General features: G+C 36.7%; 3 protein-coding genes across 3 annotated transcripts; 2 read left to right on the top strand and 1 right to left on the bottom strand.

Annotated features, from left to right (window-relative positions):
• The first annotated feature begins 3,027 nt into the window (after positions 1-3,027).
• LOC110703231 (pre-mRNA-processing-splicing factor 8A-like) lies at positions 3,028-13,322 on the top strand. The gene is made up of 12 exons (XM_021881001.1): positions 3,028-3,678; positions 4,474-4,597; positions 4,878-5,361; positions 5,995-6,478; positions 6,581-10,484; positions 10,573-10,827; positions 10,934-11,407; positions 11,564-11,725; positions 11,853-12,050; positions 12,196-12,474; positions 12,562-12,804; positions 12,915-13,322. The coding sequence occupies exons 1-12, from the start codon at positions 3,404-3,406 to the stop codon at positions 13,104-13,106; spliced, it is 7,074 nt and encodes a 2,357-aa protein (XP_021736693.1). The 5' UTR covers positions 3,028-3,403; the 3' UTR covers positions 13,107-13,322.
• Positions 13,323-13,838: 516 nt separating this feature from the next.
• Positions 13,839-15,737, top strand: LOC110703083 (F-box/LRR-repeat protein At4g14103-like). Its single transcript, XM_021880840.1, has 3 exons — positions 13,839-14,891; positions 15,160-15,324; positions 15,420-15,737. The coding sequence occupies exons 1-3, from the start codon at positions 13,839-13,841 to the stop codon at positions 15,735-15,737; spliced, it is 1,536 nt and encodes a 511-aa protein (XP_021736532.1).
• A 433-nt stretch (positions 15,738-16,170) lies between these two features.
• On the bottom strand, positions 16,171-22,101 carry LOC110703232 (PTI1-like tyrosine-protein kinase At3g15890). Its single transcript, XM_021881002.1, has 4 exons — positions 21,980-22,101; positions 20,494-20,641; positions 17,482-17,744; positions 16,171-17,375 (listed from the first exon to the last, which is right to left on the bottom strand). The coding sequence occupies exons 1-4, from the start codon at positions 22,021-22,023 to the stop codon at positions 16,604-16,606; spliced, it is 1,227 nt and encodes a 408-aa protein (XP_021736694.1). The 5' UTR covers positions 22,024-22,101; the 3' UTR covers positions 16,171-16,603.
• Between the last annotated feature and the right edge of the window lie 1,318 nt (positions 22,102-23,419).

A 23,419-nucleotide genomic window follows, 5' to 3' on the forward strand; every position in this document is an offset into this window, starting at 1 on the left:
GTTTCTTGTTGCTGGTTTGAGGGCTTTATATAATGTGGTCAAGGTGTTGGCTTGGTGGATCGGCCAATCCAAACGAGTAATTGTGCCGTAATTATTTTTTTCCTCTTTTGGAGTATTTATTTCCTTTCTACTTTATACGATGTATATGAAGTACGAGTATTCCGAATCTCTTACCTACAATACCCTCCTCCTAGATGCATAACTAAGATACGCAATAGGAGATTAGAGTTGTTGACTAGTTCTCTGACTTTTAGGCGTGATACTCTTCTCCTTACCTTTATACGTAGGGCCTTTTTTCTTTCGTTGAAATTTAGTTCAGTTCAGCTCAGCTCACTTCAGCTCAGCTCTTAATTTACTTCTAATGATATTGCTAATGATATAATGCCAAATAATAATAATAATATTAACAACAACAACAATAATAATAATAATAATTGAAATAATAATACTAATAATAATAATCAATAAATAATAATAATCATCAATAAATAATAATAATAATACTAAAAATAATCAATAAATAATAATAATCAAAATTAATAATAATAATAATAATATGTACATTTGTATATACACATATGTATAGTAATAAATAATCAATAAATAATCAAAGATCACTAATCCGTAGTTAGAAATCACTAATTAATCAGTTCAGTTCAGTTCAGTTCAGCTGAGTTCAGTCAATCGGAACAGGTTCATAGTATAGAAAATACAATAAAATAAACAGAGTAAAAATTACATCACTTTGACTTTATAGGTTATTCATATATAAATGTTGACTAAATAACAATGAAAATGAATATTAAATTGTGTTGTTGAATTGTAACACATAGTGATATTATACCAACAATATTTAGTTTGTGAACTCTTTATGTGAAATTAAAACTTAAATAATTTATGTTAAACTAGTATTGAATTATTGATAGCAGCTATTTTTTGTCTCTAACTGATATATTAGCTCTACAGATAGTCAAGTTGAATGGATAGAAATACCAAAAACATTCTTCTTTATGTAAGTTTCTCTATCATTAGTTCATTACCATGCCACAAGATATACAATCCTTAATTTTATCATCGAGGAAATTTGCACATATTTAATCTAACAAACAATATTTAAAGAGTGAAAAACCATTTTGGGACATTGTAAAATGAAGATAATTTGTTGAACTTTGAAGTAATATAATAGATGAGAGAAAGGATGGATCTAGGTATTTTATGTAGGCCGAACCAATTTTTGTAAAGCTTAAGTAATTGTTTGATAAATGTACTTAATGTTTGATTTTTATGACAAAGTATAAGAAAGATTAAAAGATTAGTAAAAAAAAAGAAATAAAAGGGGGGGGGGGGGGGCTAGCTGGCCAAGCTGGTTTCAAACTCGTAACAAACAATCTATTAGATGTGAGCAATAACCAAGTCAACCAAGTTACATTCCCTTTTATTAGTACGCAACTTAAATTTGTTATACTTCCTCCATTCTTTTATTATTGCACCACTTGCTTTTTTAGCAAGTTTCATAAATATTGCACCATTTCCTGTTTAGGAAAAAAATTATTTGTGTTCACACTACAAATACCCAACATACCCTTGCCTTTTCACACTTATTTTTTAGTTTATCAATATGTCACGTGGACAATTTTGTATTTTTTACCTTTCTCTCTCTTACTTTTTTCCACTATCAAAATATTTGTACTCAATTCCTATGGTGCAATAATAAAAAAAACGGAGGAAGTATGTTTTTTGGATCGGGGGGGGGGCGGTGGCTTGGGTTGGCCACCCCCTGAATTCGTCTCTGGATGAGAGAGGGGGGAGAAACTTATAAAAATTTATTCAATCCATTGAAAAATGTCTACGTATACAATATGATCCCATGACCATTAGATCATTCCCAACATAAATCCATTATTCTTATGACTCCACCAATAGAAACTAATCATGTAGGATATCAATATGTCATATTCCTATACATTAGGATGTACCACTAACAATTTGAAGCAAATACTCCAAGATAGTTTGATTTCTACAATTCCTCTTCTCAAGGTTCAATTGTCTTTTTTAATTTTTTTTATGCTTCGCTTATCCTATGATTTTACGATTTTTATCCCTTTAATTCCGAACTTATGGAGTATAGCATGATGTGATGGTTTTATAAATAAGATTAATAGTTTCTTTGACTTTTCTATTTATCAAATAAGATCCAAGAATAAGTCAAGTGAAAATCTAACAAATTAAAGGTTAAAACATATACAAATGGAGACATGTAACAAATGCTACATTGCACCTAAATTTTTTCACTGGAATTACAAAGATGTAGTTGAAGTGTACGCACCAAACTACTTCTCACTTGTTAATCAACATCCCGGGGTTATCATTAATGTAGTTAATTTATACTTCGTATTTGGCTTTTAATCATGTGACAAAATACCATGCTTAATGTTAGACATCCAAGTTGAATTTTGCATGTTTGCAGTGTATTTCATTACTCAGTAGTTTTGCATTTTCTTACAACATTTTCCTCCATTTCATTTAGGTTGTTTAAAGTTTACAATATCAAGCACGATTTTGATTCAAATTTGTTGACAAAACATGGGTGCAAGTTGTGGCATAACTTAAAACCGTCAAGTTTTGTACAATATTATTACATGGCAACATTAATATAGTAATAAATCATCATTCTTCACAATTATAATACCAGGTAATCATGATTTGAAGTCATAATATTCATAAACTCTATGCTCATTATCCTTGAGCTCACATCACACATCACATATATTTCAATTTTCAAATACTCATATATGCTCAACTAGTGCACACCCTACCAAAATATGAGTTTCAACGAATCACGAACTAGAGCTCTCAACTCGAGTCTACAATTAGTTAAAGTCGGGGCTAATTAGTTGAGGTCATATCATGTAATGCACCGTATTAACTCATTGTGCATTTATGAATTAGTTGTACTCCGTATAAAAATAACACATCATTACTTTAGTTAATCATCGCAGGTTGAGTCGTGCTAGTTTTCATTACAGAGTAACTCTAATCGTGACACTCCATGACCACCATCCTCGGCCCAACCCATCTCCTTTTAGCCCATATCAACGCCATTTCTCGAACACACACAAAGGTCGGTTTCTTGCTCATTCTACCGCCTTTCACTCTTCCTACTTATATTCTTCACTCTCCTCACTCACATCCTGTTACTTAATTTCTCTCCTCGAGAGAAAAAAAAAAAAAAAAAAGCAAAAATATCTTCCCTCTTATTTCTCCATTTTTACAATAAACCCTAACTCAAATTATCCCCAATTCATCTCTCTTTTCACCCCCAATTTCTCAATCTTCGTACTTTTCTCTCTCTTAGGGTTTTAAAATTTGCATCTGCTGAGGGTTTAGGGTTTTTGCGTGTGCGATGTGGAACGGGAACAATCCCATGGCGCCACCGCCGGCGCCGGGAACTTCGATTCCACCTCCGCCGGCGATGCAACCGTCGTATACAGTGCTGCAGCCGCCTCTGCAGCAGCCGCAGCAGCAGGAATCGGCGGAGGAAGCTGAGGCGAGGTTGGAGGAGAAGGCGAGGAAGTGGATGCAGCTTAATTCGAAGCGGTATGGCGATAAGCGGAAGTTCGGGTTTGTTGAGACGCAGAAGGAGGATATGCCGCCTGAGCATGTTCGGAAGATTATTCGGTGAGTTTCGATTGTTTCGAATTTATAGTGAGTTTGATTGTTTAGGTTTTGGTTGTAGTTTGTATTAGTATTTGTATGGTGATTATGATTATATGAATGTACTTAAGATGGAAAGAGGAATGGTAGTTGCTGTGTTTGGGGATTGCTGAGATCTTGTGGATTGGGTGTTGTGCTGCAATCGAGTCGAGTTTTGGCTGAGTAGTGGAATGCTCGATTAATTGATTTTGATATGAGTAGAGTTTTAGCTGAGCTATGAAATTCATAGGCTCAGATTTGTTCATTTGCTATTGCAAAACTTGATTGTTTTCAGGTTATTTAAATATTGGTTGAGTATGCTCTAAATTAAAGTTTTTATTAATTATATTTGTGAAATTGAAATTGGCACATTGAGGAGTTTTATTGTATTTAAAATGTTGCAAATATAAATGTGGATATCATATTATGTTTTTATGCTAAATACGAGTAATGTAGTAGAGTCTACTGGGAACATAATTCAGTGGAGCAGAGAAGCATTGGATGTCACCGTATCGGAGCTCAGCTTGTTTGCTTAAAGAGCTTGATTTTTTTTTGTTCATAAACAATCCATATTATGTTCCCGAGTCTTTATAGCTTCTACAGTAAAACTTTGGCTCATTTGCAGTCTCAACGAGCTAGGAGTGGGTTATATTAGGTGTGGGTTAAGAATCTTATAATGGTCGTCAGTTGTTGTCGTTGAATAATGTTCTGTTTCTCTAGGATTTTTGTTTTTTTTTTTTTAGTATTTGCTAAAATGGAGGTTTTGCTCCCTTGTTTCAGAGATCATGGTGATATGTCTTCTAAGAAATTCCGCCATGATAAACGTGTGTACCTTGGGGCTTTGAAGTTTGTTCCCCATGCTGTCTACAAGCTTCTTGAGAACATGCCAATGCCTTGGGAACAGGTAATTATATAACATTTTCAGCCATTTTGTAGCTTATTCATCTTTTCAATAAAGGGAATTTAGGACTGTTAATGGGTTGAATGAATATTAAGAAATATATCTGGGATACTTTTTACACTAGCTATAATATGTGTAAATTTTATGATGAGGGATCAATGATTTATAATGAATGTGATTTGAGCTTCTCTTGAAAAAGGCACGTTTGCTCTTAGCATTCTTGTTTATATGCATATTAATGGGATATCTGCTTGAAATTGACCCTTTATTTATTTGTTTTTAGGTCCGTGATGTCAAAGTTCTTTACCATATAACTGGAGCCATCACATTTGTAAATGAAATACCATGGGTGGTTGAACCAATCTATCTGGCTCAGTGGGGTACGATGTGGATTATGATGAGAAGAGAAAAGAGAGATCGACGGCATTTTAAACGAATGAGGTTTCCCCCTTTTGATGATGAGGAGCCTCCATTGGATTATGCTGATAATGTTTTAGATGTGGATCCACTGGAACCAATCCAACTAGAATTAGATGAAGAAGAAGATTCTGCTGTTTATACATGGTTCTATGACCATAAACCTCTTGTGAAGACAAAGCTTATCAATGGGCCAAGTTATAGAAGATGGCATCTTTCACTGCCAATTATGGCAACTCTTTATAGGTTTGCTGGACAATTGCTGTCTGACATGGTTGACAGGAATTACTTTTATTTGTTTGACATGGAATCATTTTTCACTGCAAAGGCACTGAACATGTGCATACCTGGTATGTCATAGCTATCACTTTTAATTTATTTGTATTCTTTGATTTCTGTAATTTCAAAAGTTTGTGTCTGTAATATAGCTATATCAGACTTTTTCTAATCCCATATGCTCCACATATATGGTAATTTGGTAAGATACTGATTCTGGTGGAATATATTTTACCATTTTTAAGCTTATAGTTATATCCTATGATAAGTTTTGAATAAACCAATGAGAAATGTTTTATATGGGACTAAGGCTTGGATTGATTGATTGAAGAAGAAATGTTTTGAGAATTTGTAAGGCCTGATAAATTTTTCGCTGGGGGGAGGGCTTGACGGGGTGGTGTGGTGTTATTTGGCCATTAAGTTTAGCACTGAGCAATGTCCAACAGCTCAAGTCCATGTTTGCCTTAAAGTTCGTTAAGGTGATTAGGGGAAACCATTTTGACTTCATGGAGTGCTTTTTGAAGCACGTTTGAACTCTAGCTCCGAGTCATGTAGCAATGTTGGCATGTCCTGTAAACAACTTTATTTTTTTATTGCACCACTATTCTATTGGACTGATGTTCATTGTTTTACTGCATGTGCTTTTGTCGTAGAAGTGTCAATAGTTATGTATTGTTTGTAATGAGTTTGCTTTTACACAATTGCAGGAGGCCCAAAGTTTGAGCCCCTGTATCGTGACATGGAGAAAGGAGATGAAGACTGGAATGAGTTCAATGACATCAACAAACTCATTATCCGGTCACCTCTTCGAACAGAATATCGGATTGCATTTCCACATCTGTACAATAATAGGCCTAGGAAAGTCAGGCTTTGTGTATACCACACTCCAATGGTGATGTATATAAAATCTGAGGATCCTGATCTTCCAGCATTTTATTATGATCCACTGATTCATCCTATTACCTCGTCTCATAAAGACCGACGTGATAAAAAAGTTTATGAAGAGGATGATGACGATTTTGAGCTGCCTGAAGGTGTTGAACCATTGCTTGGTGACACCCAATTGTACACCGACACAACGGCAGCTGGAATCTCATTGCTGTGTGCTCCACGACCGTTCAATATGAGGTCTGGTCGTACTCGACGTGCTGAAGATATACCACTGGTTTCAGAGTGGTACAAGGAGCATTGGTAAGCGAGCCTGTAACTCCTTTTTTGCTGCAGTTTCTTTAGCTTACTAATGTATGTCCTTTGTATTAAATGCTCACTCCTGACAAATTTTGTCTTTTGCAGCCCTCCTTCATATCCTGTGAAGGTTCGAGTCAGCTATCAGAAGTTGTTGAAATGTTTTGTGCTGAACGAGTTGCATCACAGGCCACCAAAAGCTCAGAAGAAGAAACATCTTTTCAGATCTCTTGCAGCTACTAAGTTTTTCCAGAGTACTGAACTGGATTGGGTTGAAGTTGGCCTCCAGGTCTGCAGGCAAGGTTACAACATGCTAAACTTGCTTATTCACAGGAAAAATCTGAACTATCTGCATCTGGATTATAATTTCAATCTGAAGCCAGTTAAGACACTTACTACCAAGGAGCGTAAGAAGTCGCGATTTGGTAATGCGTTTCATTTGTGTCGTGAAATTCTCCGTTTGACGAAACTTGTGGTTGATGCCAATGTTCAGTTCCGTTTGGGTAATGTGGATGCTTTTCAACTTGCTGATGGCCTGCAATACATATTTTCACATGTTGGACAATTGACTGGAATGTACCGTTATAAATATAGGCTCATGAGGCAGATTAGAATGTGCAAGGATCTGAAGCATTTAATTTATTACCGTTTCAACACTGGACCGGTTGGGAAGGGACCTGGATGTGGCTTCTGGGCACCAATGTGGAGGGTCTGGCTCTTCTTCCTTCGTGGTATAGTGCCGTTGCTGGAGAGGTGGTTGGGTAATCTACTTGCTAGACAATTTGAAGGTCGGCATTCTAAAGGAGTGGCAAAGACAGTTACCAAGCAACGTGTTGAAAGTCACTTTGACTTGGAGCTTCGAGCTGCTGTTATGCATGATGTCCTTGATGCTATGCCAGAGGGTATTAAGCAAAATAAGGCGAGAACCATCTTGCAGCATCTCAGTGAAGCTTGGCGTTGTTGGAAAGCAAATATCCCCTGGAAGGTTCCAGGATTGCCTGTTCCCATTGAAAATATGATCCTGCGTTATGTGAAAGCGAAAGCGGATTGGTGGACTAATGTTGCTCATTATAACCGTGAACGTATCAGAAGAGGAGCTACAGTTGATAAAACAGTTTGTCGTAAGAATCTTGGGAGGTTGACTCGTTTGTGGTTAAAAGCAGAGCAGGAACGCCAGCACAATTATCTGAAGGATGGGCCTTATGTTACACCTGAAGAAGCTGTGGCTATCTACACTACCACTGTGCATTGGCTAGAGTCAAGGAAGTTCTCCCCAATTCCGTTCCCACCCTTGTCATATAAGCATGACACCAAGCTTCTTATCCTTGCCTTGGAGAGGTTGAAGGAATCATACAGTGTTGCTGTCAGATTAAATCAACAGCAAAGAGAAGAATTAGGTCTGATTGAACAGGCTTATGATAACCCTCATGAGGCATTATCTAGAATTAAACGTCACTTGCTCACACAGCGGGCTTTTAAAGAAGTTGGCATTGAATTTATGGATCTATATAGCTATCTCATTCCTGTGTATGAGATTGAGCCACTTGAAAAAATTACAGATGCTTATCTTGATCAATATCTGTGGTATGAGGGGGACAAGAGGCACTTGTTCCCAAATTGGGTGAAGCCTGCAGATACTGAGCCACCTCCTCTCTTGGTGTATAAGTGGTGCCAAGGAATTAATAACCTGCAAGGTATATGGGATACAAGTGATGGACAATGTGTGGTGATGTTGCAGACCAAATTTGAGAAGTTCTTTGAGAAGATTGATTTGACTATGCTCAACAGACTTCTGCGGTTGATTCTGGATCACAACATTGCTGATTATGTTACTGCAAAGAATAATGTGGTTTTGTCTTACAAGGATATGAGTCACACCAACTCTTATGGGCTGATACGGGGTCTTCAGTTTGCCTCATTTGTTGTACAATACTATGGCCTTGTGCTTGATCTTCTTCTTCTGGGTTTGACCAGAGGTAGTGAAATTGCTGGTCCACCCCAAATGCCTAATGAGTTCATGACCTTTTGGGATACAAAGGTTGAAACCAGGCATCCTATTCGGCTGTATTCTCGTTATATTGATAAGGTGCATATATTACTCTGGTTTACTCATGAAGAGGCCCGAGATCTGATCCAGCGGTACCTTACTGAGCATCCTGACCCCAATAATGAGAATATGGTTGGATACAATAACAAAAAGTGTTGGCCCAGAGATGCTCGCATGAGGCTCATGAAACATGATGTCAACTTGGGTAGAAGTGTTTTCTGGGACATGAAAAATCGTCTACCACGGAGTATCACTACTTTAGAATGGGAGAATAGTTTTGTTTCGGTCTACAGCAAGGACAACCCCAATCTGCTATTCAGCATGTGTGGATTTGAGGTGCGGATAATGCCTAAGATTAGAATGACACAAGAAGCATTTAGTAACACCAAAGATGGGGTTTGGAACTTGCAAAATGAGCAGACCAAAGAGCGAACTGCTGTTGCTTTCTTAAGGGTTGATGATGAACATATGAAAGTCTTTGAGAATCGGGTGCGGCAGATTCTTATGTCTTCTGGCTCTACGACATTCACGAAAATAGTCAACAAATGGAACACTGCCCTTATCGGTCTCATGACTTACTTCCGTGAGGCGACTGTACATACTCAAGAGCTCTTAGACTTGCTGGTGAAGTGTGAGAACAAAATCCAAACTCGTATTAAGATTGGATTGAACTCCAAAATGCCTAGCAGGTTTCCTCCTGTCATCTTCTACACTCCAAAGGAAATCGGAGGGCTTGGAATGCTGTCAATGGGTCACATCTTGATTCCACAGAGTGACCTACGTTACAGTAGACAAACCGATGTGGGTGTAACCCACTTCAGGAGTGGTATGAGCCATGAAGAGGACCAGCTGATTCCGAATCTCTACCGATACATACAGCCGTGGGAGAGCGAGTTCATTGATTCGCAGCGTGTTTGGGCTGAGTATGCATTGAAGAGGCAAGAAGCACAGTCGCAGAATCGGCGTTTAACCCTGGAGGATCTGGAAGATTCTTGGGATCGTGGAATACCTCGAATAAATACCTTGTTTCAAAAGGATCGTCATACTTTAGCATATGATAAAGGTTGGAGAGTTCGTACTGATTTCAAGCAATATCAGGTTTTGAAGCAAAATCCTTTCTGGTGGACGCATCAGAGGCACGATGGAAAACTTTGGAACTTGAACAATTACAGAACTGATGTCATTCAGGCTCTAGGGGGAGTGGAAGGTATTCTGGAGCATACTCTGTTTAAGGGAACATACTTTCCAACATGGGAGGGTCTCTTCTGGGAGAAGGCATCTGGTTTTGAGGAGTCCATGAAGTATAAGAAGCTGACTAATGCACAACGATCTGGTTTGAACCAGATTCCCAATCGTAGATTTACACTCTGGTGGTCTCCTACAATAAATCGTGCTAATGTCTATGTGGGTTTCCAAGTTCAGCTTGATCTGACTGGAATTTTTATGCATGGAAAGATTCCAACTTTGAAGATATCTTTGATTCAGATATTCCGTGCACATTTATGGCAAAAGATCCATGAAAGTGTTGTCATGGATCTTTGTCAAGTTCTGGATCAGGAGCTAGATGCTTTAGAAATTGAGACGGTTCAGAAGGAGACAATCCATCCCAGAAAAAGTTATAAAATGAACAGTAGTTGTGCAGATATACTTCTGTTTGCTGCTCATAGGTGGCCGATGTCGAAACCCAGTTTGGTGGCAGAGACAAAAGATGTATTTGACCAGAAGGCAAGCAATAAATATTGGGTAGATGTGCAGCTTCGTTGGGGTGATTATGACTCTCATGATATTGAGCGATATACCCGAGCAAAGTTCTTGGACTACACAACTGATAACATGTCCATTTATCCATCGCCCATGGGAGTTATGATTGCTCTTGATTTGGCTTACAACTTGCATTCGGCTTTTGGTAACTGGTTCCCTGGTTCTAAACCTCTGATTGCACAAGCTATGAACAAGATCATGAAGGTTTGCACTTGCTATAATTTTTATTTGTGTATATTAGCATTTACTGTGAACCTTTTTGGAATTGTCTGATGATATTTTTTGTGTGCAGTCAAACCCCGCACTTTATGTCCTGAGAGAGCGTATAAGGAAGGGTCTTCAGCTGTACTCTTCTGAACCTACTGAGCCTTATCTGTCTTCCCAGAATTACGGGGAGATATTTAGTAATCAGATTATATGGTTTGTTGATGATACTAATGTCTATCGTGTGACAATTCATAAAACATTTGAAGGAAATCTTACCACAAAACCCATCAATGGTGCTATATTCATATTTAATCCCCGGACTGGACAGCTATTTTTGAAGGTAAGACCTGGCCCAGTGATTTTAATTATATCTACATCACTTGGCTTTATTTCGCTTTGCCTTTTCTTGCATCTGAGATTTTAACACTCTGTTGATCTCTTGGCAGGTTATTCACACTAGTGTATGGGCTGGACAGAAGCGTCTAGGTCAGCTGGCCAAGTGGAAAACAGCTGAAGAAGTTGCGGCCCTTGTCCGGTCTTTACCTGTTGAAGAACAGCCAAAGCAAATTATTGTGACCCGTAAAGGAATGTTGGATCCTTTGGAGGTCCATTTGCTTGATTTTCCCAATATAGTTATCAAAGGAAGTGAACTGCAACTTCCTTTCCAGGCTTGCTTAAAGATTGAGAAATTTGGTGATCTCATCTTAAAGGCTACAGAACCACAAATGGTTCTGTTCAACATATATGATGATTGGTTGAAAAGCATTTCATCATATACTGCTTTCTCTCGGCTTATCCTCATACTCCGGGCACTTCATGTCAACAATGAGAAGGCAAAGATGTTGCTGAAACCTGACAGGACTGTGGTCACTGAACCTCATCATATTTGGCCTTCTCTCACTGATGATCAATGGATGAAGGTACTTTGCTGAAATGATCCCTTTGATTATTGCATTTAGTATCTAGGAAAGTGCTTGCAAATTGTCACAGTTTGTTCAATCTTCATATGAGTTGTATACTTGTATGCAATTGCTCAAGTTAGCATGCAACTAAGTCCAATTTATCAATTTATGCAGGTTGAAGTTGCTTTGAGAGACCTCATACTTTCTGACTATGCCAAGAAGAACAATGTGAACACCTCGGCATTGACGCAGTCTGAAATACGTGATATCATCCTTGGGGCAGAGATTACCCCTCCGTCTCAGCAGAGACAGCAGATTGCTGAGATTGAGAAGCAGGTGTGTATACTGGTTTTGTTCCGTGTAGTTTCCATTAAAATCTGCCTGTCCCTCCCCCTTGTCTTCTACATTATAATATTTCTTAAATATTTTTTCTAATGTGCCCCTTCACTGATTCATTCTCCAGGCAAAGGCCTCTAGTCAATTGACAGCGGTTACAACAAAGACTTCCAATGTGCATGGTGAGGAATTAATTGTCACTACCACAAGTCCTTATGAGCAGGCAGCATTTAGCTCTAAGACTGATTGGCGTGTCAGAGCGATATCTGCAACAAATCTCTATCTGCGTGTGAATCATATTTATGTAAACTCGGAGGATATAAAGGTTAGTGTCCTTTTTCCTTATCCCATCTTCAGCCAAATAAATAGATGTATGCTTCTTTCTTTCAACCTGTGCTTGCACATCTGCACGTGGTTTGCTATTTTTGGATATGATCTGTGTTGACCAACCTGTTCTTTTTTCAAAATAGGAAACGGGATATACATATATCATGCCAAAGAACATTCTGAAGAAGTTCATATGCATAGCAGATCTGAGGACCCAGATTGCAGGTTACTTGTATGGTGTAAGCCCCCCAGATAATCCTCAGGTTAAAGAGATTCGCTGTGTTGCAATGCCACCACAATGGGGAACTCATCAACAGGTCAATCTTCCTTCTCAATTGCCTGAGCATGATTTCTTGAATGATTTGGAACCTTTGGGGTGGATGCATACACAGCCAAACGAACTTCCTCAGCTATCACCTCAGGTACTCTAATATTCGTAGGTTTCATCCCACGTAACATTATTTTTCTAAATTCCCAATTCTTATAACCTGACCCATTATCAAATGCAGGATGTAACTAGTCATGCTCGTATTTTGGAGAGCAACAAGCAGTGGGATGGGGAGCAGTGTATCATTCTTACTTGCAGTTTTACTCCTGGTTCTTGTTCACTGACTGCCTACAAGCTTACCCCGTCAGGATATGAGTGGGGACGTGCAAATAAAGATAATGGCTGCAATCCCCATGGCTATCTACCTACTCATTATGAGAAGGTTCAGATGCTGCTAAGTGATCGGTTCCTCGGCTTCTATATGGTAAGCTCTTGATAAGTTTGAAAAATCTTATTATAAGCAGATTGTTTTAATTGAATTCCTGTTAAGATTATTTTTTATGGTGCTTATTCTTTGAATCACTCTTTTTTCAGACTCCTGATACTGGTCCTTGGAACTATAATTTCATGGGGGTTAAGCACACCCCTAGCATGAAATACGGAATCAAGCTTGGGACTCCTAAAGAGTATTACCATGAAGAGCACCGCCCTACACACTACTTAGAGTTCAGCAACATGGAGGACGCTGATATTGCAGAAGGAGATAGAGAGGACACCTTTACTTAATTCTTCGCATTTACCCTCCAGAGTTAGTATGAGTTAGTTCACCATTTGTTTTGACAACTTTCTCTAGTATTAGCCCTTCAGACTTGTACCGTTTTGTTGAATACATGTAAAATACAGCATTTGTAGCACTTCTTGACTGGTTATAGTAGCTGTACATAAATGAATACGGAAAATTTTGAATTTGGTTTATAACCATATTTATGTTCGTATGGGAAATGAGGTGATATTCTCAAATTAAACAACTATAAAGTCCAAACAACAATCTTTTAGCAACAAGTGAAATTAGGCAATCAGGTACATTACATACAGTACTAAAAAAATAGAGTACTATTCCGGTACTACTAGAGCTCAGCTGGAAAACCAATATAAAATCTAAAATAAACTCAGGCACCAAAATCTATCAAGTTGCTTGTAAGAAATTAAAACTATGAGATATATACAATATCGGAAAATATATGTGTGATATATTTTCCATATTGATATTATCATTAGAATGTACAAGTATATCTTTTAGAAAGATGGTTTCTTATCTTATGATGTTAGGTTTTGTATAAATACTTTAATAATAACTCTTCCTTCAGAAAGGCAGTTGCTTTTATACAAATTCTTGCTAGCTTCGACCTTTTGGTATCGAGTTAGGTGGTAACAGAATTGCAATGCAATGGCTGTATGATCTGATATAATCATTTATTTATCGAGAGCAGGAATCGCTGCTCTTGAGGGTGAAGGTGCATGGATTGGAGCTTGAAACCATGTACTGCAACTTATACTACTGTGTGGGATGTCCAAAACCACAATGATAGAAAATCGTTGGTAGATAGGCTCACTTGTTTGCCTGATGAATTGTTAAATCAGATCCTCTCTTTGCTTCCCGCTAAGGATGCTGCTGCTACTTCCGTCTTGTCTAGGAGATTGAGGCGTGTTTTCTCATTAATTACGTGCCTTGACTTCAATGTTTCACCTATATCACTTTGTTTGCAACATCCTAATGCAATTCAACGTTTCCCCACTTTCGTGAGCTTTGTTGATGATGTACTCCAAGCACACCAATCGCGGTATCTCACCAAGTTTAGACTTAAAGTCAGCAGCGGGGACTTTGATAAAGTGTTCTTTGATGGTTGCTATTTTGGTAAGTGTAAGCAAGGTTGTCTCCCTGACTTAAAATCTGCGCGACTTAATGCGTGGATCTCTTATCCATTGACCCTTTGTGGCCTTAGGGAGCTTGACCTCTGTATTCTGGTGAGCGAACCTGGTGATTCTCAGCTACCTCCAGCTATTTTCACATGTGAAACGTTGGAAGTGCTGAAGCTTGAGTTCAACATTGGCCTTGATCATGTTTATAACATGCCATCTTACCGTCTTCCAAACTTGAAATTACTTCTCTTGTTCGCGTCTTTTATTTCTGTTGATAGATTCCTGCCGAGGCTAGTTTCAAGTTGCCCTGTACTTGAAGACCTTACATTCAAAGCCTTTACGAACTATGTCTACATCACAGATATTAGGTCGACTTCCCTTAGAAGAATGTGTTTAAGTATGCCTAAATGTGATGCTTTTGATGAACATAACACTGACTTGGTGATTATCGATACTCCCAGCCTGGAGTACCTTGATTACCGCGATAATTTAGCAATGTGTTACTACATCCGAGTAATGCATTGTCTTGTTGAAGCAGTTCTGGTGGTAACACAGTGCTTAGAATTTGGTGAATCTTTTCCGCAAATGATTGGCCTCATCAGACCTTTTTCTTATGTTCAACGTTTGTCGTTGCAAGGCCTTATATTGTGGGTATGACTCACTCTCTAATTTTTTCTTAGTTTTGTTGTGAAAGAAGAATGTACTACCTCGGTTAATTTTTGTTGCAACGAGGAATTTTTTATGTCTCCTAAATACTACCTCCGGTCCAATTTACTCGCAACAAGGGAATTTTTTATGTCTCACAAATAATACCCCTTTGTTACGAGTAAATTGAACTGGAGGTAGTAATAACCCTTTGTTGCAACTAAAAATTAACGGAAATGGTAGAATTAACCAGTTGGCTTACCTGTGGTTGTAGGAGTTAGACTCGGTGGATGAAAAGGTCTTAAAGGATCAGCTGCCGGTGTTTCCTAATCTGAAACATCTAGAGCTGAATGTTGCTGCTCGAAACAACTACTGGAATAAACTGTTGTTACCCTTTCTCAACTGTTCACCTGTATTAGAAGTTCTTGATTTTTCAGAGGTTTGTGGTTATAGTATTATGACTATTGTATCTTACTCTAAATGAGGTTTTTTTTTTACAAGAAATTAATTTTGTTATTGTTGTTTATGTTGTAGGGGTTCACTAAGGATTATGATGCCAGATTCGTTTCATCTAACAAAGAGGAACTGGAGTTGGAAAGAGAGTTTTATAGTACTGATCATGAAGTCCCTCTTTGTTGCAGGTTTCATCTCAGAAAAATACTGGTAAGGAAATACTATGGTTTAGAACGTGAAGTTGGAATGATCCAGTTTCTCCTAAGGCATGCAATAGTTTTGGAGGAACTGGTCATATGTTTAGCAGGAGATCCGATTCCAGATCAGATGTTGGTCGAGAACACATTGAAGAATTTACCCAAAGCTTCACTCACCTGTTCGATTCAAGTATTATGTTAATAGCTAATATACTACCTCCGTTACAGCTTATGTGCAACGATTTGACATAAATCAGAGAGGGAAAATGTCTAATTGTTGCACATAACCTATAACAGAGGTAAAATTATAAATTAGTTATATCACTTTTGTTATTAGTTAATAAACTCTTTTGGTTTTAGTTAATAAACTTTCTCTATCTCTCTTCCATCACATGAATTCACCTCTTTTTTTAAAAAAAAAATTGTTTATTTATTTATTTTTTATTTATTCTTTCTATCTCTATCATCTCCAAAAACTTGTCTAGAAGTTCGCTATTTGCAAAGTGATATAACTTTTTTTTAAAATGAAGTATGAGACATTTTGTTAGAATAAAACAAATGAGCAAAGTTGAGAAAAAGTGAGCAAAAACCATTTATACCAGAGTTGAGAAAAGTGAGCAAATGCAAATCACAAATTGGACATTCAAAAACACATTTATACCACAATTGAGAAAAAGTGAGCAAAAACAAAAATTGACACTCAGAAAAAATATTAACAAAGCTCATATACAGTTAGACTCAAAGTTTCTATCTCACCCCCAAAGACAAACACGCAGGATTAGTGTTGAAAGCTCCAGCACACGAAAGAAAAGAAGAGAGGAAGGCCCGAGAAGGATGAAGGAAAATGCATCAGGCAAACCCGTACAATAAGAGTATTAAACCAGAACAAAGATCTACGGCACAAACATACCTAGAGCATCAATATATCAACCCAGAGTAAAGCTACTATACTAGCAACCAGAAGTTGTGCTACTACTTTCTGTCAAGAGAGCCATATTCAACACCGTAGTCTGTTAAACACAAACTTTTGATGACATGACACCATGTATACTCACTCTAAAAGTTCCCTCAGCGCTCCTGTGCACTTTCGGATCCAGAATCAGATATTTTATATTCCGGTTTAGGAGTATCATCTTTCTCCTCTGATATAGACTCTGCAACTTTAAATTCTGATTTAGAAGCAACATCTTTCTCCTCTTGTACAGCTTCTGCAACTTTAGATTCAGTTTTAGGAGTATCGTCTTTCTTCTCTGATATAGAGTCTGTGTTATCTTCTTTAATCTCGTCCTTATCATCAGCAGATTTCCAACTATTAAACAGCTTGTTTTCTAGATTGGCTAATTTTTCTTTGGCTTCTCCCTTCAAAAGTTCCACCACCTCGAGCATCGTTGGTCTTCTCTCAGGCTTTTTGTGAGCACACACCAGAGCAACCACAATCAATCTTTTCAGCTCATCTTTAACAAAATTTCCATTCAGTTTCGGGTCTGCTAGTTCTCTGAAATTCTCCTCACGGGCCAATGGAAGAGCCCAGTCAGTGATTGAGCGGTTTGATGTCAAGTTCAGCTTCTGAAGAGCTCTTCTGCCACTTGCAATTTCCAGCAGCAAAATTCCATAGCTATATACATCACAACTCTCTGATGCCTTCCCTAACATGGCATATTCAGGGGCTAAGTATCCAAGTGTGCCCTTCACCCTTGTGGTTACATGCGTTGCACCATCCGGAATAAATTTGGCAAACCCAAAATCAGCAACTTTTGCCTGAAAATCAGAGTCTAGCAAAACATTGCTAGCTTTAATGTCTCGGTGGATTATATGTGGTGTTGCATGATTGTGCAAGTATCTGCAATAAGCCAAGCGTGAGGTTTCCTTAAAGAGAGGAAATCAGGGGAAAGGAGGACAGAATAGGACAATAGACATTAGTTTGAATAAACAATCGAGTGACATACACAATTGCCTCCGCAGATCCAATGGCAATGTTCATTCTTCTTTTCCAATCAATAAGACATTCTGCAGAATGCTGTCCATGCAAATGGGATAATACACTTGAATTAGGCATAAAATCATACACAATGAGTCGCTCTTGTCCTTCAGCACAATAGCCGCGCAGAGTCAGCAAATTTTTATGTCGTATTCTTGCTAAAACTTCAATCTCAACAACAAACTCCAATTCTGCTTTATCACTCCAAACTTTCAACCTTTTAACCGCAATCTGCAAACAACAATCATCACTCAGTAATATTGTAGTTATACTTTAGAAGTAAGGACAAAAGAACAGGCAGCAGAACCAACTAAATACAAGCCGCCAAGTAAATAAGAAGTCTCCCGCCATGTTAGATTGTTAGCTGTTATAAATGTTGAGTATAAATATTAAATTGAATCTAATCAACAGTATAGAAGAAAAATATACAAAGTATATGATAGGATAAAAATTGCACTCACTAACCAAAGAGGACAATAAACAGGGAAAAGTAAATAAAAAAAATTAAAAAAAAAGGGGGGGGGGGGGACAATATCTTTAGGACAGAGGGAGTACAAACATAAATGTGTTATATAAAACTATAAACATGACTCTCTAAACATGCCTGGAATCTGACAAGAGATCCCAATATTGATGTGATCAAACAACTGCAGCGTCAAAAAAAATTTAAAAACACCTATACTAGGTTGCAGCGACCATAGATAATAGGAAGAGTAAAAAAGCGGCATTGAAGCAACTCGTCAATTTTAGCTCATGTCTGACAACATGAGCAAGTTATTGCAATATATCTGTTTTCATATTAAAAGCATGACTTCATTTTTCTCATATCAAGCTTCAATAACTCAGTGAAGATAATTTTATTTTTCTAAGTGGATTAAAAGTTCGGGCTTCAGACAGTCATTCCAACACCTGCATCTTCAGGTTGGAATGACACATCAGGCCATATTATCAACATAACATCCATCAGCCACCGAAGTAGGTCCTCAAGTTAGCATGGTTGCTAAACAATACTATTTCCAGAACATCTTAAGTTCCTAATTCATAAGAATTTTGATTCAATGAAAAAGCTACACTACATACTGCTTTCCACACAGGAGACGTTTAAATTCTAATTCTAGAGTAATATCACTAACAAGTGACAACATCATATGAAACAGTACAAGTCTCCAACCTGCAATCTTCCATTAGTTACCTATTCTGACACACTGCCATGCCTGCTAGCCTATTAGTTATGGCCCCAAAACAAATTCATGGTCATGTAGGCAACACTGTAGAATTATTACCAAATTCCAAACTATGCAATTAGAAGATCAGGTGACTTATCTCACATTGAAAGAATGGGATGACTGTGCACTGTGTCTGCTTCATTAAGAGACACACTAAAATGGCTAGCAGATTTGATACTACAGCGTAGGCCCAATGACAGAAGGGGACTAAGTTTTGCAAAAACCATATATTTTATTCCAAGAGCATAGAGCACTAGACACTTGACCCATTATTCCAGCGTGGACCAAGTTCTCATATCTTCCAGCCTACAATTAAATATTCTCATGGAATTCTGCATTCAATCAACCTATGCAGAGTGCAGAGTGAATCATCCCCTAAACATACACAACAGTTCATCAGCATTCTCTACGGTAAGATTGTGCACAAGTAATCATTCCAAAGATTTTCATATTTATGTTTGATAATGCAGAAAATAATTCTCTCATTCAAATCTCAAACTAGCACAATTGCAAGACACTTTTCTTTAAAAGCTTCCTTTTATAATTATAATTTTCACCAAAAATGAGAACCAAATTCTGCACTGCCATTGAGCTCAAATAACCAGATAAGTGATTCTGTAAGTATAAGCAAGCAAAATGCTTACATATGAATTATTTGGTCTAAACAAAACTGATGAAAAAGTGAAAAAAAAATATTAATAAATGGCAAGTGGAGTACAATGGCTTTTGGATGGGCTTGAGAAAATTGAAAATTAGCCTGATTTGTGGAAAATATTCTATAGGAAGAAGTGAAAGACTTTCATGTTCTTCTGAATAACTCTGCAGCATCCTAGTGAAAAAGCACAGAAAAGCATACCATTCCATTTTTCCCAAAATATTCCACTAAAGACGAGGTGGTGTTGCTTATGGTTCTTCCCTCCTCAAATTCCCAAACCATTGAACTAACCCACTGTCTACACATTTAACCCAGAAACTCATTTCAAAGACCTGATTTCATACTAGTAAAGAGTCTAAAGACTACGAAAGCAGAAAGAGGGAGATTTGAGTGACTATATTTACTCGAGGGAAGAAACATAGAGTTTGTGACACTTTACATGTATATAATCATGAATACGTTTTCCCGCAGCCCGGATTGAGCATCACAAGACCAAGTCCTTCTTGTTTTAATGGAAAAATCACAAGAAAATGCACTGTCCAACATGCCAATTGAAACTGTCAACTACTAATTCTCTAGTTAGAAAGCCACCATGCCACCTTTCTTTCAATTTTAGTACACTTCATAGCTGTATGCTTTTCAAATAGAAGCAATATGAAAGTTTTCATACACACAGGGTTTTTTTTACCACCTTTCCTAATCATTCCCTTACATCACCCCAATATACAAGAGACAATCAGGTCAATTACTAACAAAATGTTGAATGATGCTGCAGGCTTGCAGCAGTAACAGGGGTTGGGCAGTAAGGCCTTATATAACATGGCTTATACAAGTATATTTTAGGTTTATAAATAAACTCACAAGACAGACTTTTAGACTGAAACACCAAAGCCAATAAGGGTTCAGTACAACCGGGTGCTAGCTAGCAATTTCAAAAACAAGACTGAAAACTAAAAATATTTAAACTTATATGCCAATATAACAGAATGCTGTAGGCTAAGTAACACTAGTAGATAGACTACCACAAATTCAACTCAAAACATCCCATTTGTGTTCTCAGCAAAGGAGCATAAGAGAAACTAGCAAAGTTCTTCAATACCTGTGAACCATCCCATAGCTGACCCCAGTACACACTTCCAAATCCACCCTCTCCAAGTTTATTGTCATAGTTAAAATTGTTTGTAGCTGCGTGCAATTCCTTTAAAGAAAATATCCTCCATGCTGCCTTATTTTCTTCCTTCTTTTTCCTGCAAAAGTTTTTACACCAGCATTTAACATTCAACGCCATTGCAAGCAGAAAACAAGCACAAGTATTTTTGGATAATACACTTTCAAGGGGCAGGGGAAGAAAGCAAGAAACCATAAAAGTTAGAGAATAAGAGCAGTTACTACCTACCAGATTTTAAATATATATACAGACAGAAAGGGAAGAAGCTTCTACAGAACATCTTAAGCTAAAATATCATCCCACACTGGTATGAACTGACATTTCTGGATAGATGATGTTGATTCAATGCGAAAAGATGGTGATTATGATTGAAGAATTGGAAATGTGAACAAGTAACAGATAAGCACAAACCGCATTCAAGAGGCTTGCACTCTCCCAAATTAAAAAATAAACCTAAATGAGAACTCTCATCCTAATGATCTCTCCCTAATCTTCTCTCATTATTAAAACAACTTCTAGCTGATCCTAACATACTTATTATACGCTACCTATAATACCCCTCGTCCCCTCTTAGGTCGATTCATTACACAAAGTCACACACACTTAAGATCATATTGACATGTTCATGTTTCACTTCATATGCAAAAATTTAATTTCAATAAAATGACCTTTTATCTAGAGAAATGCCTGGTTCATCCACCCACTCACTACCACCCCACTATTTTCCCACATTCCATAAACCCCTCATTCTTTCGTTAAGAGCGAATGGAATTTTTCTCTCTATCGAATATGGACTAAGCATCCTGTTTTAATCTGTATCATCTTAATCACACCAAATTCAACATCTTTAACCAAAAATTACTCAAACTTCCCAAAAACCACTATACTATTCAACAAAATGGAGCACAGGAGCAACAAGTTGTCAGGTTTAATTGAATAGACCAACAACAGACTTATTAAACAAGCTTTGTCACTAACTAAAATTATAACCCATATAGTTTTGTACAATTTTCTAAAGTATTTTAACAATTTGACAAAATATAATTGAATCCATCTACAAATAATAATTAACCTGTAAAGAAATTTATCACAATAATTATTTGTAACAATAATTACTTGCAAATTGAGCTTAAAAAAACATTGACTTAACAAGACCATCATGTAGAACAGTTAAATAAGCTAAATCAATTTAGCTACATTTAATAGTACTTGATTAAATAATTGCCAGAGCACATACATGTAACATATTAATTCAGTTCATGTAATTCAAAGTCTTAATTATTGATACAATATATAGCTCAGTTCATATGTTTTGCATATAACATCAATAATTTCGTATTATTTTTAGACAATTTTCCAAAATTAAAACTGACAAACACATTTTTAAAAAAAAAAATTAAATAAAAAATAAACATACCGATCGAAACCCTTGCCGCAACAAAATATAGACCCCAACGCCATAGCCCTCTTTCTCTCCTCTCAAAACTTACTCTTTTAAAAAAAAAAAAAAAAAAAAAAAAAAAAAAAAAAAAAAAAATCCCACAAAAAAGAATGAATTTTTTTTCATAAAAATTAAAGAAACCCAGAAAAGAAATTGAAACCCATTTCACACTACACGGAAAAAACCCAGAAAAATAATTTTTGATTATATATAGTGGTGGAAATTTCCTTTTTCTGGGTTTTCTTTTTTTTTTTTTATTCTGTAAAAAAGACAAATTCTTCTCTTAGAAGCAATTCTATACCTCTTTCTCTCTCTAACGACTTGCAGGCAGCTATTAAGCTGGAAGTGGAGAAGAAAGAGGATTTTTTTTTGTTTTTACAGAAAAAAAGTAATTTGGATTCGAATTCAATTGATTTGTTTATTTTAATTATTTTGTTTATTTGTTTAATTTTTGTCTCTCTTTCCTTTTGCGCTGTTGTTGGTCACTTGGTGCTATAATTTATTTATACTAATATATGCTGCCAAGAATGACAGCTTTCAATTTGAATTTGTATTATGTCCATAATTTGGTTTTACGTTGTTATTTTCTAACTTATTTATGTGATTTTTATTTTCGAACCTATGACCTTATGCTTAGTATTGAAGTATTTGTTATGCTTTGTATTGAACCTATGACCTTATGCTTAGGGCCTGTTTTCATACGTTTATTTTCAGTTCAGCTCCTAATTTTCTTCTCTTATAAAATATTCTGTTTAGTCCAGTTCAGCTCAGTTCAGTTCAACTGAGTTCAGTTAATGAGAACAGACCCTTATTACACTTCACCATTAATCACTACTTCAATGGTCTATCTCATGTTTACAATATTTAGTTAAAAATATTATGAGTAGCTCGTATTGAAGTATTTGTAACTAATTTAATCTATATTTATATTTTAGCACATAATTTTTATTATAAAAGTTCATTTATAATTATACATATAATGACCCTAGGCATTGCCGGGCCAAAAACTAGTTTTAATCTAAATCTATTTTAAGTCAACATTATTACATTAATATAGTTCTAACAACCTATTTGGTTACGTTGTTGGTAATAAACAATAGGTAATGATGGTTATGTTTTGATTTTATAAGTAGTTTTGTGATGAAAACTTCATGTCAATGTCCATGGTGACACTAATGCTAATCCCTCCCCAAATACCTCATTCTCTTCACAAATTACTACAATCCATACATTATCAAAATGGAGAGGCATTGTGCCATTTGTGTGGTAATAAAAATATGTGAATAATATCATGCGTTTGTTGGTAAAGTTCCATTAACATGATTACAACGGTGAGATCTTGTAAAATTACATAAAAAAAAAATTAAAAAAAAACATTATTATTTTGAAATTACATATAAGTCGGTAAGGCTTACT

The sequence above is a fragment of the Chenopodium quinoa genome, unplaced genomic scaffold (genome assembly GCF_001683475.1).
Source record: "Chenopodium quinoa cultivar QQ74 unplaced genomic scaffold, ASM168347v1, whole genome shotgun sequence".
Taxonomy (NCBI): Eukaryota; Viridiplantae; Streptophyta; class Magnoliopsida; order Caryophyllales; family Amaranthaceae; genus Chenopodium; species Chenopodium quinoa.

Bases quoted from the DNA above. Each gene is read 5' to 3' on its own strand.
- LOC110703231 (XM_021881001.1), top strand. From the start codon at position 3,404: ATGTGGAACGGGAACAATCCCATGGCGCCACCGCCGGCGCCGGGAACT. The intron at 3,679-4,473 runs GTGAGTTTCGAT...CCCTTGTTTCAG, and splicing joins CATGTTCGGAAGATTATTCG to AGATCATGGTGATATGTCTT. The intron at 11,726-11,852 runs GTGTGTATACTG...TTCATTCTCCAG, and splicing joins TTGCTGAGATTGAGAAGCAG to GCAAAGGCCTCTAGTCAATT.
- LOC110703083 (XM_021880840.1), top strand. From the start codon at position 13,839: ATGGATTGGAGCTTGAAACCATGTACTGCAACTTATACTACTGTGTGG. The intron at 14,892-15,159 runs GTATGACTCACT...CTGTGGTTGTAG, and splicing joins TGCAAGGCCTTATATTGTGG to GAGTTAGACTCGGTGGATGA. The intron at 15,325-15,419 runs GTTTGTGGTTAT...TTTATGTTGTAG, and splicing joins AAGTTCTTGATTTTTCAGAG to GGGTTCACTAAGGATTATGA.
- LOC110703232 (XM_021881002.1), bottom strand. From the start codon at position 22,023: ATGGCGTTGGGGTCTATATTTTGTTGCGGCAAGGGTTTCGATCG. The intron at 17,745-20,493 runs GTATTGAAGAAC...TGTTGTTTGCAG, and splicing joins AGCTATGGGATGGTTCACAG to ATTGCGGTTAAAAGGTTGAA. The intron at 17,376-17,481 runs GTATGTCACTCG...GGCTTATTGCAG, and splicing joins GGATCTGCGGAGGCAATTGT to ATACTTGCACAATCATGCAA.